Source organism: Salvelinus sp. IW2-2015, linkage group LG23 (assembly GCF_002910315.2).
Source record: "Salvelinus sp. IW2-2015 linkage group LG23, ASM291031v2, whole genome shotgun sequence".
Taxonomy (NCBI): domain Eukaryota; kingdom Metazoa; phylum Chordata; class Actinopteri; order Salmoniformes; family Salmonidae; genus Salvelinus; species Salvelinus sp. IW2-2015.
In genome coordinates this window covers 41502629-41517089 of record NC_036863.1, presented here as the reverse complement: position 1 = coordinate 41517089, position 14461 = coordinate 41502629, and the positions used below count along the sequence as shown (strand labels likewise).

Below are 14461 nucleotides of genomic sequence, written 5' to 3'. Positions count from 1 at the left end.
TGGAATGCTTCGATTCACAGCTATCCGTCAGACACATTTTYTGGGAATGTTCATGTCAACAGAACTCTGACCTTTGACCTCTAGGGTGCATATCAGAATTACCTGTATAAATTATTTGACATGCAAGTGATTCTGAAAGGTCATAAAATTATAATATAGCCAACTTTGAAAGCACCAGCAATCGGCCATATTGTGCCATTGACATTAGAATGTTGGAAGCTAAGCCACAGAGTGCCATGTAGTGGGGCAGCTATGTTTGTGGATTGTAACATTGGTGATAGAAGCATGAAATTGCACACACAGAGCTAAAACAGGCATTTTATAGCCAAACTGGGGTCTTATTGGATCCATTTTGCATGACCATACCTGTATGAAATATCATTCTAGTCATAGTCGTGGGGGGGGGGTGTAATGGGCAGGAGCAGGCCTGCGAGCCGAGGCGAAGAAAATGACATGTTCCTTACTTGATGTTGTTCCAATTCCCTTTTCACCAAGTTTAKAATTGTAAACTAATAGAAAATAGAAGTAGGAAACTATTACGAGCACTTCTCCAGATCACTTGATATCCACCACATGGGGGAGAGAAGAGGGAGACTGAGAGAGAGACCCGACTCAACTCATACTAAACTGTCTGTCGTACAGCAGAGAGCGTGTCCAACAAACCCACACAACTGAATAGATAAGAGCATATCATCAACGCACCGCTTCCGAAACAGAGCCGAGAAGCTCTCCGTAAAGAAGATGAACTGCACGGCGGCAGCTTTAACAGGCCATTGGTAGGGATGAAAGAAAGAGTGATATCCGGGGGAAAGCTCCAATTGCTGCACTGCTATCACACATTTTCCCACTCTAGGGACATAGACCTTCAAAACAAATCCCTAGGAGACATCGTCACCCCAAGTGAACCCAACCGAACCCCCCTGGCTCATGGACTAGTAGACAGTACGCCACGGCCTGTTGCAGCTGTAATGGRGGAGAGCATTCCTTTACCGCTGCCAGTAACATCTTAGTTCAGACAAGAAGTTCCTGTGAATCACGTCATGCACTGCAGAGTGTCAACAATGTCCTACTGCACCCACTAATGCAATGTTTAAACGGAAATAACATTTCTATGTTATCCCCATGACATTATGTGTGCCTTTTTTTTACAGAGATCCAGAGGGAGTTAAACACTCTCACAGAAGAGGAGTACCACAGTCCTTCTACACTTGGTGAGATATTCTGCCATGTTCTCGCTATATTTACAGAATATATTGATGTACTGTATTTTATTATAGCATAATATGTCGTTTTCCCTATAATAACTAAGAATGTTGTTAAACCTTGTTTGACTGGTCTATGTTTCCCGACCCCTCCAGGGCCGAAACTGTCAGAGCAGCAGAGCCTGTCTGTCTCAAGTGAGACCCTTCCCCTGGCCCTGAACAGAGGGGACGAGTCTCTCCGCTCCCCCAGAACTGCTGGCACCATCAGGATCGCCAACCAACAAGCCTCTGCATCCCTGGAGAGAGACCGGGAGAGCCGACCGGAGTCAGAAAAAGCCGTGGGGTTGAAAGATGGCAGGACCATTAAAGGGTGAGTTCCTAGTGGGTGGTATACTGTGTACAGCCACTTCGCAGCTGGGACCTCACGCTTCCATTTTTAAATGCTGTTGTTGAAGTGTGAGACAGTGTTCGAGGTTATATGGTTGTTACGCTTGTACGCGTGTGGTACACTATGAGCATGAGAAGAACATGTCTGGTGTGAGTTTGAGATAAGCACATGCATGAGGTTTGTGTGTGCTGACTTTGAAAGCCCCACGTTTTAGGAATCGTTTTTCACAATTGTTTGACAACTGGGGCAGCTTTAGCCTTTTCGTTGCTATAATTTTGAGACGAATCGCAAAATGGTTGCCAATGGCTGCAAGTGTTTAATGGAGTGAAAGAAATCATTGCCAGCCTTTCAGTTTCACAGCAATGTTGCAGAGACATGCTGTAGGGAGATTCCCTGATTGATGGATCTCTGTTGACTCATAAAGTCCAGAAATAGGCCTATTTATGCCCTCAAACAGGGAGGAGTGGTAAAGAGTGCCATGAGAGTGGAATTTATGTCTGTAGTGTCTTGTTTTCCATTTATACCCAGCTACATAGCATGCTTCCCTACCCATGATTACTCATCCCTTTCCTCTGTCTTGTTACTGCTACTTTCATTTCACCTTCTATAAAACACACAACGCTCCCTAACACTACTGCGTGCTTCCAATCATGACCCTGATGTGTGTGTGACCTGCCTGCTGTGCGCCCAGAAACCTCCCTGCTCTCGACGTCTGAGCTCTGACACCAAGTATCTTTGTTCCTCAGTTCTGGGCAAGATGGCAGCCCAGCAACTGGTATCCCTGGCCCTACGCCCACAGAAGTCTCTGAATCAGCAGAGCTTATTCCAGCGCTCCCTCCTCCATGGCCTTTCTCTAGCCCGGAGACAGAAGCACCAGAGAGCACTACCCCCAAAGAGCCTTCTACCACCGTCCCGGGAGCATTCAGTGGTGATAACCCGCCATTGGCTGAAAAGAAGTCTGGCTTCAAACAGACATCCAATGAGACCAAGGAAGTGCCTTATCAACCTGCCAAGCCAGAGGACTCCTCTCCCTCGACCCTGGACAAAACACCTTTTATTGCAGACAAGCCGCCATTGGCTGAGCCTGAGCTCGACTTTGATGACATAGTCATAGAGACGCCTGATCCATCAGTCACGGCAGGTAACTTGTTTTTTGAGGACAGCGCAGGCGAAGAGGGATCAAAAGCGGACACAATAAAGAGGTCGCCATTCAGCATCTTGAAGACTCAAATGGAACATCTGGATGGAGGGTAAGTGACATTCTGTCAGCAAGCAGACAGTGCTGCTGTTTCTTCTTAAGGCAGCTTCTTAGAGAAGTCATTTTTTTCCCGTCCTCATCCTTATGTGACGATTTATCCTCATCCTTACTAGCCTGAACGCTATACTTGGCTATTTTATACAGGCACTCTTTTAAGTATTTATTGAATGGCACCTCTTTTCTTCACACACAAATGTGTTTACACACGTACATACACATATGCACACGTACACGCACGTACACGCACGTACACACCCACTTCTGAGAATAATATCTCCATTGACGCTCAAACCCTTGACATCGGTGTCCCTGTCTCTCAGTGTTGAACAGGAAGCTGATGTAAATTCAACGGCAGGGCCATATTCAAAAATGCCAACATCAAAAGAGCACAGGCCAGTTGAGACGCAGCTACTTCCAGAGATTGTAAACACCACGTGTGAAGACGCAGCCGAGAAGCACGCCAAAGGCCAAGAGAAGCCCGTCGAGAAGAAGCAGGAGAAACAAAGGCCGACACCTGCTTTTCCCTGTTTATATGACCTCAACAAGTCAGATGAAGACAAGGAAATTATGAAAAACATGGCTGCCCTGGAGGCTGGTCCTCCCAGTATGACATCCACACCAGCTGAGTCATCCAGTATTCAAACTCAAGAGCTCCCTCCTCTGGAGAAAAAGCCAATCAAAGCAAAAAGGCCATCATGGGCTGAGGAGATTATGGGCTCCAGAGAGGAGGACAAGAAACAGATAGACAATCAACCCCAGGATGAGAAGGCCTCATTATCACAAGCTGATGAGCACAAATCAGCCCCCCTTGATGTTCAAGCTAACAGGAGTGAAGAGGAGTCACATAGTTCAGAATGGAATGCAACGAAAGAGGAGGCAGGCGTTTTGGAAGCCCACAGAGGGGATACTGGCTGTGTTCAGAAAGAGCGGTAAGTGAGAGCACATCTTGTTAACATTTTTCCTCTCTGCGAAATGTCCTTTTAACCTTGTCAACCTTTCTTATTGTCTAAACTCTCTCTTCCTCTGTCCCACTCCATATCCTGTTCCATCTCACCTTCTGCCTCTCTTTCAGTTCTCCTGACCACGTGTCATCAAAAGCAGACACATTTCCCATGTCAGGCAGTGTCAGTGTAGATAAAACCATAGAAATAGATTTACTATCAAATATCAGTAATTCTATTTCTATAGATAAAACCATGGATGCCACGCCAGGAAGCCTAGAGACACCCAATAKGGCTGAACCCCCTCAATATGAAGTTGTTGAACCTATGATCCAATCCAGCGTGACATTAGAGACCATAGCTGAGGATGCAGTGGCGCAGGCAGAGGTTCCCCTCTGGGAGGCCCTGGAGGAGAAAGCTCAGGATCAGAAACCAGAGCAGGACTCTGGAGAGGAGACGATCAAAGAGGAAGTCCTCCGAGAGGAACAGGGGAAAGTAGATGAGAACATGCTAGTGCCGGAYGTAGAATCACTGGAGACMGGGTAAGTGTGGAAGGGAGGCACCTCTATACCACTGAGAGTAATCGATGACCTCAGAGTTACCCCAGTTAAAGCTTGTCGTAAACGGTGTGAATTATAGTCTGGTGGGTATCCTTGGCAACACTTCAAATGTATGACGATGCCTGGCCGTGTCCTACAGCTCTTTTGAGTGTGTCTGAACTTGTAAATATTCACTGTGTGTAGGCTAATTATACAGTAACACTGATGTAATTCCCATATGTTTRCCCTCTCAGCTCAGACAAAGCTGTTAAGCCAGAAGCTGGCATTAGCAGAGATGAGGGTCACAAGAACATCACCTCAGATGAATCAGAGGTGTTCCAAATGCCACCTACCCCAGAGCCCACARCCCAGTCTCCTGAATCACTTCTAAAGGAGACAATTGTAGGGGAGGGTAAAGACGGTGAACCATCAACTTCACCGTCTACACCCCCTCTGCACCTCCCCACGAAGGTGTTCAGAAGCTCCACCATGAAGCGCTCATTGCAGATAGACACGCTTGTGTCATTGGAAGCAGCCATTTCTCCAGCCGGAGAGTCCGATTTMAACGAAGAGGACCCATGCGATATGAAGCGTCCTCCCAGCACGGGGGCTGTAGAGGCAGAGAAGCCTCTATGGGCTGCTTTAGAGGAGAAAACTAGAGGAGAAARGGAGAAAGGGACAGAGGGAGTAGGCATGAGCACATTGGAGGCAACCAAGAGTACCTTGCAAATGGGGTAAGTTACTGGGGGTTAAACTCCTCATGGCATGGCATGAAGTGTCCGTGTGAGGTACATTTACATTTGACATGCATGTTTGTGGTGGTGTTGACATTTCATACGTTTTAATGCTCACCCAAAGTGCCAATAACACTGCGTTTAGGCTATACATTTTCTGGAGGCTRGTCGTATTCCCCTTAGGAGAAATCTCAATGGATTCTGGTCCTTGTGCTGGTGTCAGACTAGTGTCCAATCAAGTGTCTCATTTCATATCTGTCTGTGGCAGCCCATCTGGACAGGGATCTGTAGCAGAGATCCACTTGACTGAGTACCTAGAGGACACTCCCCTCCCATCTCCCTCCAAGGAAAATAGAGAAACMGACATTTACTTTGACTGTGACAGTTCAGTGGAATTGTACACGCCGTCAAAGGAGGAGGCCCCCATTCGCCTTCCTAAGAAGAAGARGAAATTATACCTGGGAAAATGTGCTGTTGTCAACACTGAGAGTGAAGAAGGCGAAAGTGAGTCTGGTTCCTCCGTGGTCGGCCCAGGACAAGCCGACAATGAGCAGCAGCTAGATCCGGTGTGGAGGAAAAGTTCAGTGGACGCATCAGATTYAAGTACAAGAGAGGAGTTGGAAGACGAGCAGGTTTTGGACAGGCTGGAGCAGGTTCCCGTAGCTGTACAGGAGGAGGGTCTTGATGTTGATGTCTTCATGAGAGCATTAGTGGGGGCCCTGTACAGAGGGTAAGTCTGACGGGCGACCGAGGCTTGCTCAGCTTTGACATCTTTGATCAGCATGGCCACAGGCATTTTAGGGACTCTTAAGTGCTCTTGACTCTGAGGCCAGCTTTTGCTTATGAAAACATGTCGTCAATAAGATGCGAAGCTTAAATGGCAACGTTTGTTTCAACCAATTTTAAAGATTTCAAATCTACACTGGGTGTACAAAACATTAGGAACATTAGGAACACCTGCTCTTTTCATGACATAGACTGGCCAGGTGAAAACTATGAACCCTTATTGATGTCACTTGTTAAATCCACTTCAATCAGTGTAGATGAAGGGGAGGAGACAGGTTAAAGAACGATTTTTAAGCCTTGAGACAATTGAGACATGGATTGTGAATGTGTGCCATTCAGAGGGTGATTTTAWGTGCCTTTAAACGGGGGAACAGGGTATGGTAGTAGGTGCCAGGCACRCCGGTTTGAGCGTGTCCAGCACTGCAACGCTGCTGGGTTTTTCACACTCAACAGTATCCAGTGTGTATCAAGAATGGTCCACCAACCAAAGGACATCCAGTCAACTTGGAGCATTGGAGTCAACATGAGCCAGCATCCTTGTAGAACCCTTTCGACACCTTGTAGAGTCCATGCCCCGACAAAATCAGGCTGTTCTGGGGGTAAAAGGGGGTGTAATTAAATATTAGAAAGTTGTTCCTAATGTTTTGTACTCTGTGTATATGTTTAAAGATTTGATGGAAATTTGAATTGTAGAATGTCACCTTGAAATATGTCTTAAAGTCCATTGAAAAAGAACTGCATCTTCCTTGCCCGCTGTACATGTAACCTAAAAACGTTGTTCAAATATCCCCTAAATATTTTTTCAAATATCCCCATTCCCTAGTTATGAGACTGTGACTTCCGTACTTCAGCCATCTGGCCTAATGATGTCTAATGATGCGGTAGGAGAACCAGACTCAAGACCACTTTCTCCATCTGAGTTTGAGATCCTACCACCTGAAGCCTTTTCTGATGCATTGGAGGAACTCCCAGTCATGGTCACAGACTCATCACCGGTCCAGTTGACCCACAAGAATGAAACAACTGAAGAGACTGGCAGGCTAAGCTTAGTGGAGACTTTGTGTTTAGCTGCTGTGGAGCAAGAGATGTTCAAGGACCCAATCACCAAAATTGAGCAAGAGGTCAAACCTCTGAAGGAGTCCACCAAACCACATAAAGAGACTACCAAACCACTGAAGGAGAGCACAGAACCACTGAAGAAGAGCACAGAACCACTGAAGAAAAGCACAGACCCACTAAAGGAGAGCACAGAACCACTAAAGGAGAGCACAGAACCACTGAAGGAGAGCACAGAACCACTGAAGGAGAGCACAGAACCACTGAAGGAGAGCACAGAACCACTGAAGGAGAGCACAGAACCACTGAAGGAGAGCACAGAACCACTGAAGGAGACACAGAACCACTGAAGGAGAGCACAGACCCACTGAAGGAGAGCACAGAACCACTGAAGGAGACGAATACTGTGAAGGGTAAACCAGAGAAGGATGTACGTCCACCTGTGTTACCACCTGTAGAAAACGAAAAGGATGCAAAAAGCTGTACAGATGATTTCCCACCACTGAGAGAAGCAGAGCTGGATGAAATAGCTTATGAGGTGTGCTTGGAAGACAATGACGACGACGACGCCACCCCCATCGTTAACTACACTAAAGCCCGTAAAGAGACGATCAAGGGAAAGACCAAGACCGTGTTCATGCCTGACAGCGATTCAGATGAGTTGGAGTTTGAGATGGGCCAGGAGGATATAGGCACCGTGTGGCTAGCAGAGTTGTACATGGATGCAGGGTAAGTGCCTGAGCTCCTGTCGCTCTCTGCACTCCTTTCCTGCATGGCTTAATGAGACAGATTGTATTCATGTAGTAGGAATGGAGCTCTGTCAGGTTGTGGCTGGGTTTTTGTACTCAGGCATCTGGAGTGGTACAGTTGTCTTTGCTTATCTTTTTTCTGATTTCTCGTCAAGTTATTTCACATGAACTTGCGGTCTTCAGATCTTTGTGTACAGTCTACTACCATGCCTGAGGAGAGGGTTTAGTTGTTGGATGTTAGTCCTCTGAATGTGCATTTGCATGTGGAAGTAAAAGTGTTTTTGCAAACAACTTTTAAACTGAACCCAGTGAAATGTTGGACATAGCTGATGAGCTTGCCGTGTTGATGTTTACTGTTGCCACGCCTCGGCTGTTGGACCGYTGCCTTTTGACTGTGGCGTGGTCGAGGATTGTGTGGCAGTCTGCATTTTGGGGAAATTGCTCTCGTAGCCTTGCCAGATGGCTAACAGTTGATATCTCTGTTTCACAGTCAAGCGGTGTTCTCTTCTTCACCACCTGCTCCGCACGAGGTCCACCGCCCTGATAGTGTGTCCACACAGCAGGCCATATCAGTGGGGTCCCCCCCTGCAGGACCTATTACTGGAACCATTCAACTGGAGCCACTTCCCCGTCGTCGCAGCAARAAAAAAAAATGCACTCCTCCAGTGCCTCTTCAGGAAGTAGGCCCAGAGAGAGTTAGTCAAGACACGGCACCGGTCGCCAGTTGCCTGGCTCCACCAATCAAAAAGAAAACTGTTCCACCACCCGATAATACGGATAGTGAGGCAATGGCACAAGAGAGCGGCAAATCTAGCTTAATCAAGGAGACTTTTAACACTGATGCTAAAGAGGAAGACATTCCAAAACCACTAATCCTCGCCATGGAAACGACTTCTTCAGATAGCATTCTGGTGACAGCCAGAGAGAAGGGAGCCAATGAYGAGCCTCATCTAGCAAAGGAGGCTGATGATGAGAAAGATGTCCCAGAGAAAGATGTCGCTGTCAGCTCAGTGGTCCCATGGCCTCTACGGCCCTCTCAACCTGGAACACATACTACATGTCCCAAGGTCCCTCACGTAATCACTACGGAACCCCCCAAAGAGGACCTAAGYCTAATCGAGGAGGAAATGTTGCTGCTGGCTAAGATTAGTCAGATGGCAGGAGAAGAGCCATCAGATGTGCCTGTGTTCGTGCCTGTGCCTGCCCCGCGCTTCAGGAAACGCCTGATCCCCTCCTTCCACGAGGACGACCCTTTTCTGAACCCAGAAGATCTCCCAGCCTCCGAGGCCAGTGAGGAACAAGAGACTCCATTACCAGTGATCCCTCAGGAAGCCAGTCTAGACAGGCCTGAGCCAAACCTCCTAGATCTAGATGGAAGGAAAGGGCAGCAGGAAATCATTTGTGAGCCCTCTACCATAGCCGCCTCCTCATCAAATAGTAGCCCATCAGAAACGATTACTGAGGTTAATCCGGTGGTGGCAACCACTGAGGGTATGACATCATCAGACTCTGCTGTGAACTCGACAGTCCAGTCAAAGGAGCCAGCAGAGGTTGAGGAAAGTATCTCGATGACAGAAACGGTGACAGATGGGGTWCCTGTTGACACAGGGTTTAAAGTAGACAACGGTGCGCTCTCTACAGTTCACTGTGTCCCTGCCCAAGAGGAGMGCTTGTTATTGACTGAAACCGGGGCAACAGTCCTCAATGGGAAGGTGCCTGAATCAGGGGTCGAGGAGGAGGATGGTCTTGAGATAGAACAGGATGCTACTCTGTGCACTGTAGATACATCAGTGGATGGGGTGGATGAACAGTAAGTTGGCAGGACATTGTCTAGCTTTGGCGATGCCTGGTTTGACGTTAATCAGCTCATGTCAYCTGGCTCTTGTAACACCTTGCCCAGTTTAATAATATTGACTTGGATCAGTGCACAACTGTTTTTGTTTGTCTGCAGGACAGTATAGTAACTGAAACGAGATCAGAAGTTATACATAGCAGCTACCTTTACTTGGCTGTCCCATCATCTTATCTCGACCATTTCTGTCCCTTTAGATCTGAGATGGCCGAGGGGGAAAAGACGTCCGGTGACCTGGCTGTCCCAGTGATATGCTCTAAGAACGTGGCCCAGCCATCCACACCAGACACCACAACCCAGAGGAACGACCAGCCCCCAGCCACCAGCCCAGGCAGTGAAGAGCCACAGTCCAATGGACAGACCTCAGCAGATAAGGGGGTCACCTCTGGTCAAGCGTCAGACACGATTGTACCTCCCCGACGCAGCAAGTTGAAAACCCTGTCCTTTCMTGTGGTCCTTCCGGAAGTTGCCCCGGGGTCCTCCACTACCACGGCAGACAAGGATGAAGCCTTTAGGAAAGATGCKCTAGTCCTCAGCCAGGAGGTGCATTTGATTCTCATATTTCCTTTTATAAGCGGTATMAACAGTTCATTATATTTCAAACACAGCTGAACATTGAATGTGTCAATGAGAATGTCAGTAGCTATAACAGGTCTCTCTCCCTCTGTCCCTCTCAGATGTCAGGGCCAGTGTCCAGTCCCGGGCTGGTCACCTCCAGCAAGTCTTTGCTGGAGTGGTGCCAGGAGGTTACGAAGGGGTATAAGGGAGTGAGGGTCACCAACTTTAACACCTCCTGGCGTAATGGCCTGGCTTTCTGTGCCATCCTACACCACTTCTATCCCGACAAGATGTAAGCTCTTAATCACCAATCAGTTACATTCCCACCGACAATGTTCCATCCTAGTCTGAATGTGGAAAGTCACGCAACTTTATTATGAGTCCGTGCATGTACTTGGACTCAWCCCAGACAGCTGAATGTAAGAAAGGTATAATTATTCCACCTTTTGTACAGGGATACAGCCGAAGTTCTCACAAAATAGTACCAGGAAGTTCCGTCCGTGTCCTTCTATTAACTACTGGTGGGGTTTTTTTCAGAGATTTTGAGGCACTGGAAACCAACGACATCAAGTTAAACAACAAGAAGGTGAAAAAGTCATATTTACTGCACATCACTATGTATACTAATACATACACATCATGTCTATAAGGAACACAGAAGTCAGCATTTTTGTCCTGACCCCTCCCTCTCTCTCTCAGGCCTTCGATGGTTTTGCCACGCTGGGCATCTCCCGTCTAATGGAGCCCTCAGACATGGTACTGCTCTCTGTGCCAGACCGCCTGATCGTCATGACTTACCTGAGTCAGATCCGCACCCACTTTACRGGGCAGGAGCTGAGTGTTCTTCAGATAGAGCACAACAGCAGCCAGTCCAGCTATGCAGTGACTGAGCCCAGTCAGGGTTCTGATGTGGATGCTGCTGCTCGCTTCTGTGCCCGCAAGCTACAGGAAGGTAGCATCTCCCTGGAGGACAGTGCGACAGAACAGGCCTCTAAGCCCAACGGGAGCCTAGTGCCACCCCCTCGGACGAAACGGTTGACAAAGGGGGAGGAGAAGGGGAGCGGAGCTGGGGGTTTGGAAGGGGGAGCGGGTGGGTCACAGACCCCAGTGCCTCCACCCAGGTCACACGCCTCTGCAGCGAAATCAGGATTTGGTCACGTGAGAGATGCCGACCTGGTGAAGAAAAGGCGCCTGCGGCTGAAGAGTGAGTCTATGGATGAAGGRGATGGGCTGGAGCAACAGAGTAGCACATCCAAGAGCACAGAGGTACATGCTGAATACGGTCTTTTCTCCCAAGCCATTTCCCCATATTTTAAAACTCTTTTCTTGCATTTGAACAGAGATTRATGTTCTATTCATTTGTCAATGTTTTGCTAYTGACACGAGGCCATGTTTCTCTTTACCTATAATATCTATTGTGTTTGTGTCTCCTGTCCAGTCAGCTGAAAGTGTATCAGACAGAGCGGTGAAGAACGGCTCCTCAGAATCAGGTAGGAAATTTACCAGGAGATTTTTACCTGAACTGAAGGAGTCGACAACAGAAATTGACACWATGCTTAAGTGTGATATGAAAGGCTGCAGTCACTGTGATTTCATTGTTCAGTAAATATTCTAACGACCAGTCTAACTGTTTGATCTGTATGCAGAGACAATGAGCCCAGTGCCAGTCCAGGAGTCCAGTGTCCCATGCCAGGAGGAGGATACTCTGGTCAGTTCAAACCTTTACGTCATCTTATTATCCACTTGACTGTTGACATTTGTATTCTCTTTAGGCTTCTCTTTTTACATTTACTGCTAGGCCTCCGTGGCTCTTAGTCCATGGCTTAACCTGTCCGTCACGACCCCTTTACTGCTAGGCCTCCGTGGCTCTTAGTCCATGGCTTAACCTGTCCGTCACTACCCCTTTACTGCTAGGCCTCCGTGGCTCTAGTCCATGGCTTAACCTGTCCGTCACTACCCCTTTACTGCTAGGCCTCTGTGGCTCTTAGTCCATGGCTTAACCTGTCCGTCACTACCCCTTTACTGCTAGGCCTCTGTGGCTCTTAGTCCATGGCTTAACCTGTCCGTCACTACCCCTTTACTGCTAGGCCTCTGTGGCTCTTAGTCCATGGCTTAACCTGTCCGTCACTACCCCTTTACTGCTAGGCCTCTGTGGCTCTTAGTCCATGGCTTAACCTGTTCGTCACTACCCCTTTACTGCTAGGCCTCTGTGGCTCTTAGTCCATGGCTTAACCTGTCCTCACTACCCCTTTACTGCTAGGCCTCTGTGGCTCTTAGTCCATGGCTTATACCTGTCCATCACTACCCTTTACTGCTAGGCCTCCTGTGGCTCTTAGTCCATGGCTTAAACCCAGACATTGGGCAAACTACGGCCCGCGGGCCCCATACGGCCCGTTAGGCTTTTTAATCCGGCCCGCCGAAACTTGTCAAATTATAGTAAAAACCTCATTTTTTCCCCTTTCCCTGCAATGCCCACGTTTCCCCAATAGATGGCGCACTCAAAAAAACATTGACGTTGTTGGAGTGGCGCGTATTCTCTTTATTTCACTTTAATTTTTCACTTCGTTTCACGTCACCATTAAGCGAGAATTGGCCACAACAAAACTAACTCCAGGACTTTGATGCACTGGCAAAAAAGGAGACCAACAACACTGTTCCCACTGAAGATGGTGAGTTTTTCTGCTGTGTTAAGAAAAAATGCATATGGAGAAGTGGAAGTGCGTCTTTTAATTAAGAGCACAATGCGCATTTACGCACAAGCAGCGGTACAGTAGCTTTATTAACACGCCGCACATCGCTCTTAATTTAAATTTAAAATTTTCAGCTGAGGTAGGATATTTAATACAGCCTATGTCTGTGTGCTTGGCAACGATACACGTGTACTGTTTGCGCGTGAAGGCGAGGGCGTCCGTGGCGAGTTTGTAGAGCGCGCGGTCAGGACAATCCATCCATGATTTTGCGGAGTTTAACACAAGTAGTATTATTGAGCTTGAGTATTTCGTTGTGTAATAATATGTTTTGAATGTTGAAAGTGATTCCTATTTCAATAAATGTTGATTTCTTTAACTTTGCACCTTCGATTGAAACTTATTAAAAACAGACGCAATCTTTGATAAATCACAGTGCGTATGTTATTTTAATCTATTTTACATTTCCTCATCCCGGTATCTGCGAAATAGTATGTAAATGCCATATCTTGCATATTCCTTGAGACAAATGTATTAACTGATAAGGGCTATTTTTCACATTTGAAAGACAGTTAATAAATTGGGTTGTAGTGTTCTTACTGTGCTATGAGGTTTGCACACACTACATTTAATGCTTTAGTATATCCGGCCCAAACACTCCCTCCAAATGCTCCTGGCCCGCCCCTCTGTCAAATTTTAGAACCCATTGTGGCCCGCGTCAAAAGTTTGCCCACCCTGCTTACCTGTCCGTCACTACCCCTTTACTGCTAGGCCTCTGTGGCTCTTAGTCCATGGCTTAACCTGTGTGTGTATCATATTTACTTCCTGGTCTTCTCTTTGCCTTTATTCCGGTTTCTCCTTCTAATCTTCTGACCTTTTCCTGTCTGTCATCAATCTATGTTCATCTGTGTGTCTGTCCTTACATGTCCTCCCATCTGTCTGTTGTCTGTTTCCGTTTTGGCAATGTGTGTCTCTGTATTTTCATGGTCAGCGTCTGCAGGACACCAGTCAGTATGTGCTGAGTGAGCTGCAAGCCCTGGAGAGTGAACAGAAGCACATCGACAACCGAGCAGGCATCGTGGAGAGGAGACTCAGAAGACTGATGGAATCAGGTGAGAATGACAAAAGGTATCAAAGGGTGCTGAATCTAACGTGAACCGTGTCAGGCATACCGTTATGTGTGCTTATCAACRGATTCATTTTCTCAGTATATACAACAACAACAAAAACTGCACCTTTTTTAAGGTGCCATTTTAACTGTGGACATTGTGCCCTTGCTCCAGGTAGTGACCGGGACGAGGAAGAGAAGCTGATCCAGGAGTGGTTCACTCTGGTCAACAAGAAGAACGCCCTAATAAGGAGACAGGACCACCTGGAGTTGCTGTAAGACACATACCAGACCACTCACACATCTATTATCATTAAGAATACGTAACACGTTTATGTTACTAGGAAATGGTTTTGACCTGACGTTTGCCATCTAACTACATGTGCCATAGTATGCTCTGTTTTGTGTACCCAGCAGAGGGCAGCTAACCGAATGTATTGTATTCACAGGCAGGAGGAGCAGGACTTGGAGAAAAGATTTCAGCTACTGAATAGAGAACTCAGAGCCATGATGGCCAATGAAGGTTAGTCCCGTGCATAAGCAGAACCTTCGTTTACATTGAACAGAACCTTCGTTTACATTGAACACAACCGGTGAGACGAC

At 47.2% G+C, this 14461-nt stretch overlaps 1 protein-coding gene across 6 annotated transcripts in view; it reads left to right on the top strand.

Moving 5' to 3' along the window:
• ehbp1l1b (EH domain binding protein 1-like 1b) overlaps positions 1-14461 on the top strand; it is a 29035-nt gene that overhangs the window by 11507 nt on the left and 3067 nt on the right. For 2 of the 6 annotated variants that reach the window (XM_070434636.1, XM_070434632.1), the window contains 16 exons: positions 1152-1211; positions 1359-1572; positions 2337-2840; positions 3169-3777; positions 3921-4331; positions 4583-5062; positions 8144-9463; positions 9703-10048; positions 10183-10355; positions 10601-10649; positions 10763-11329; positions 11502-11553; positions 11710-11771; positions 13742-13862; positions 14034-14133; positions 14308-14381. In XM_070434636.1, the coding sequence (XP_070290737.1) occupies positions 1152-1211; positions 1359-1572; positions 2337-2840; positions 3169-3777; positions 3921-4331; positions 4583-5062; positions 8144-9463; positions 9703-10048; positions 10183-10355; positions 10601-10649; positions 10763-11329; positions 11502-11553; positions 11710-11771; positions 13742-13862; positions 14034-14133; positions 14308-14381 (5142 nt within the window). The remainder of the gene's footprint in view (positions 1-1151; positions 1212-1358; positions 1573-2336; positions 2841-3168; positions 3778-3920; positions 4332-4582; positions 5063-8143; positions 9464-9702; positions 10049-10182; positions 10356-10600; positions 10650-10762; positions 11330-11501; positions 11554-11709; positions 11772-13741; positions 13863-14033; positions 14134-14307; positions 14382-14461) is intronic. The other 4 variants (XM_070434634.1, XM_070434633.1, XM_070434635.1 and 1 more) reach the window with 4 other exon arrangements.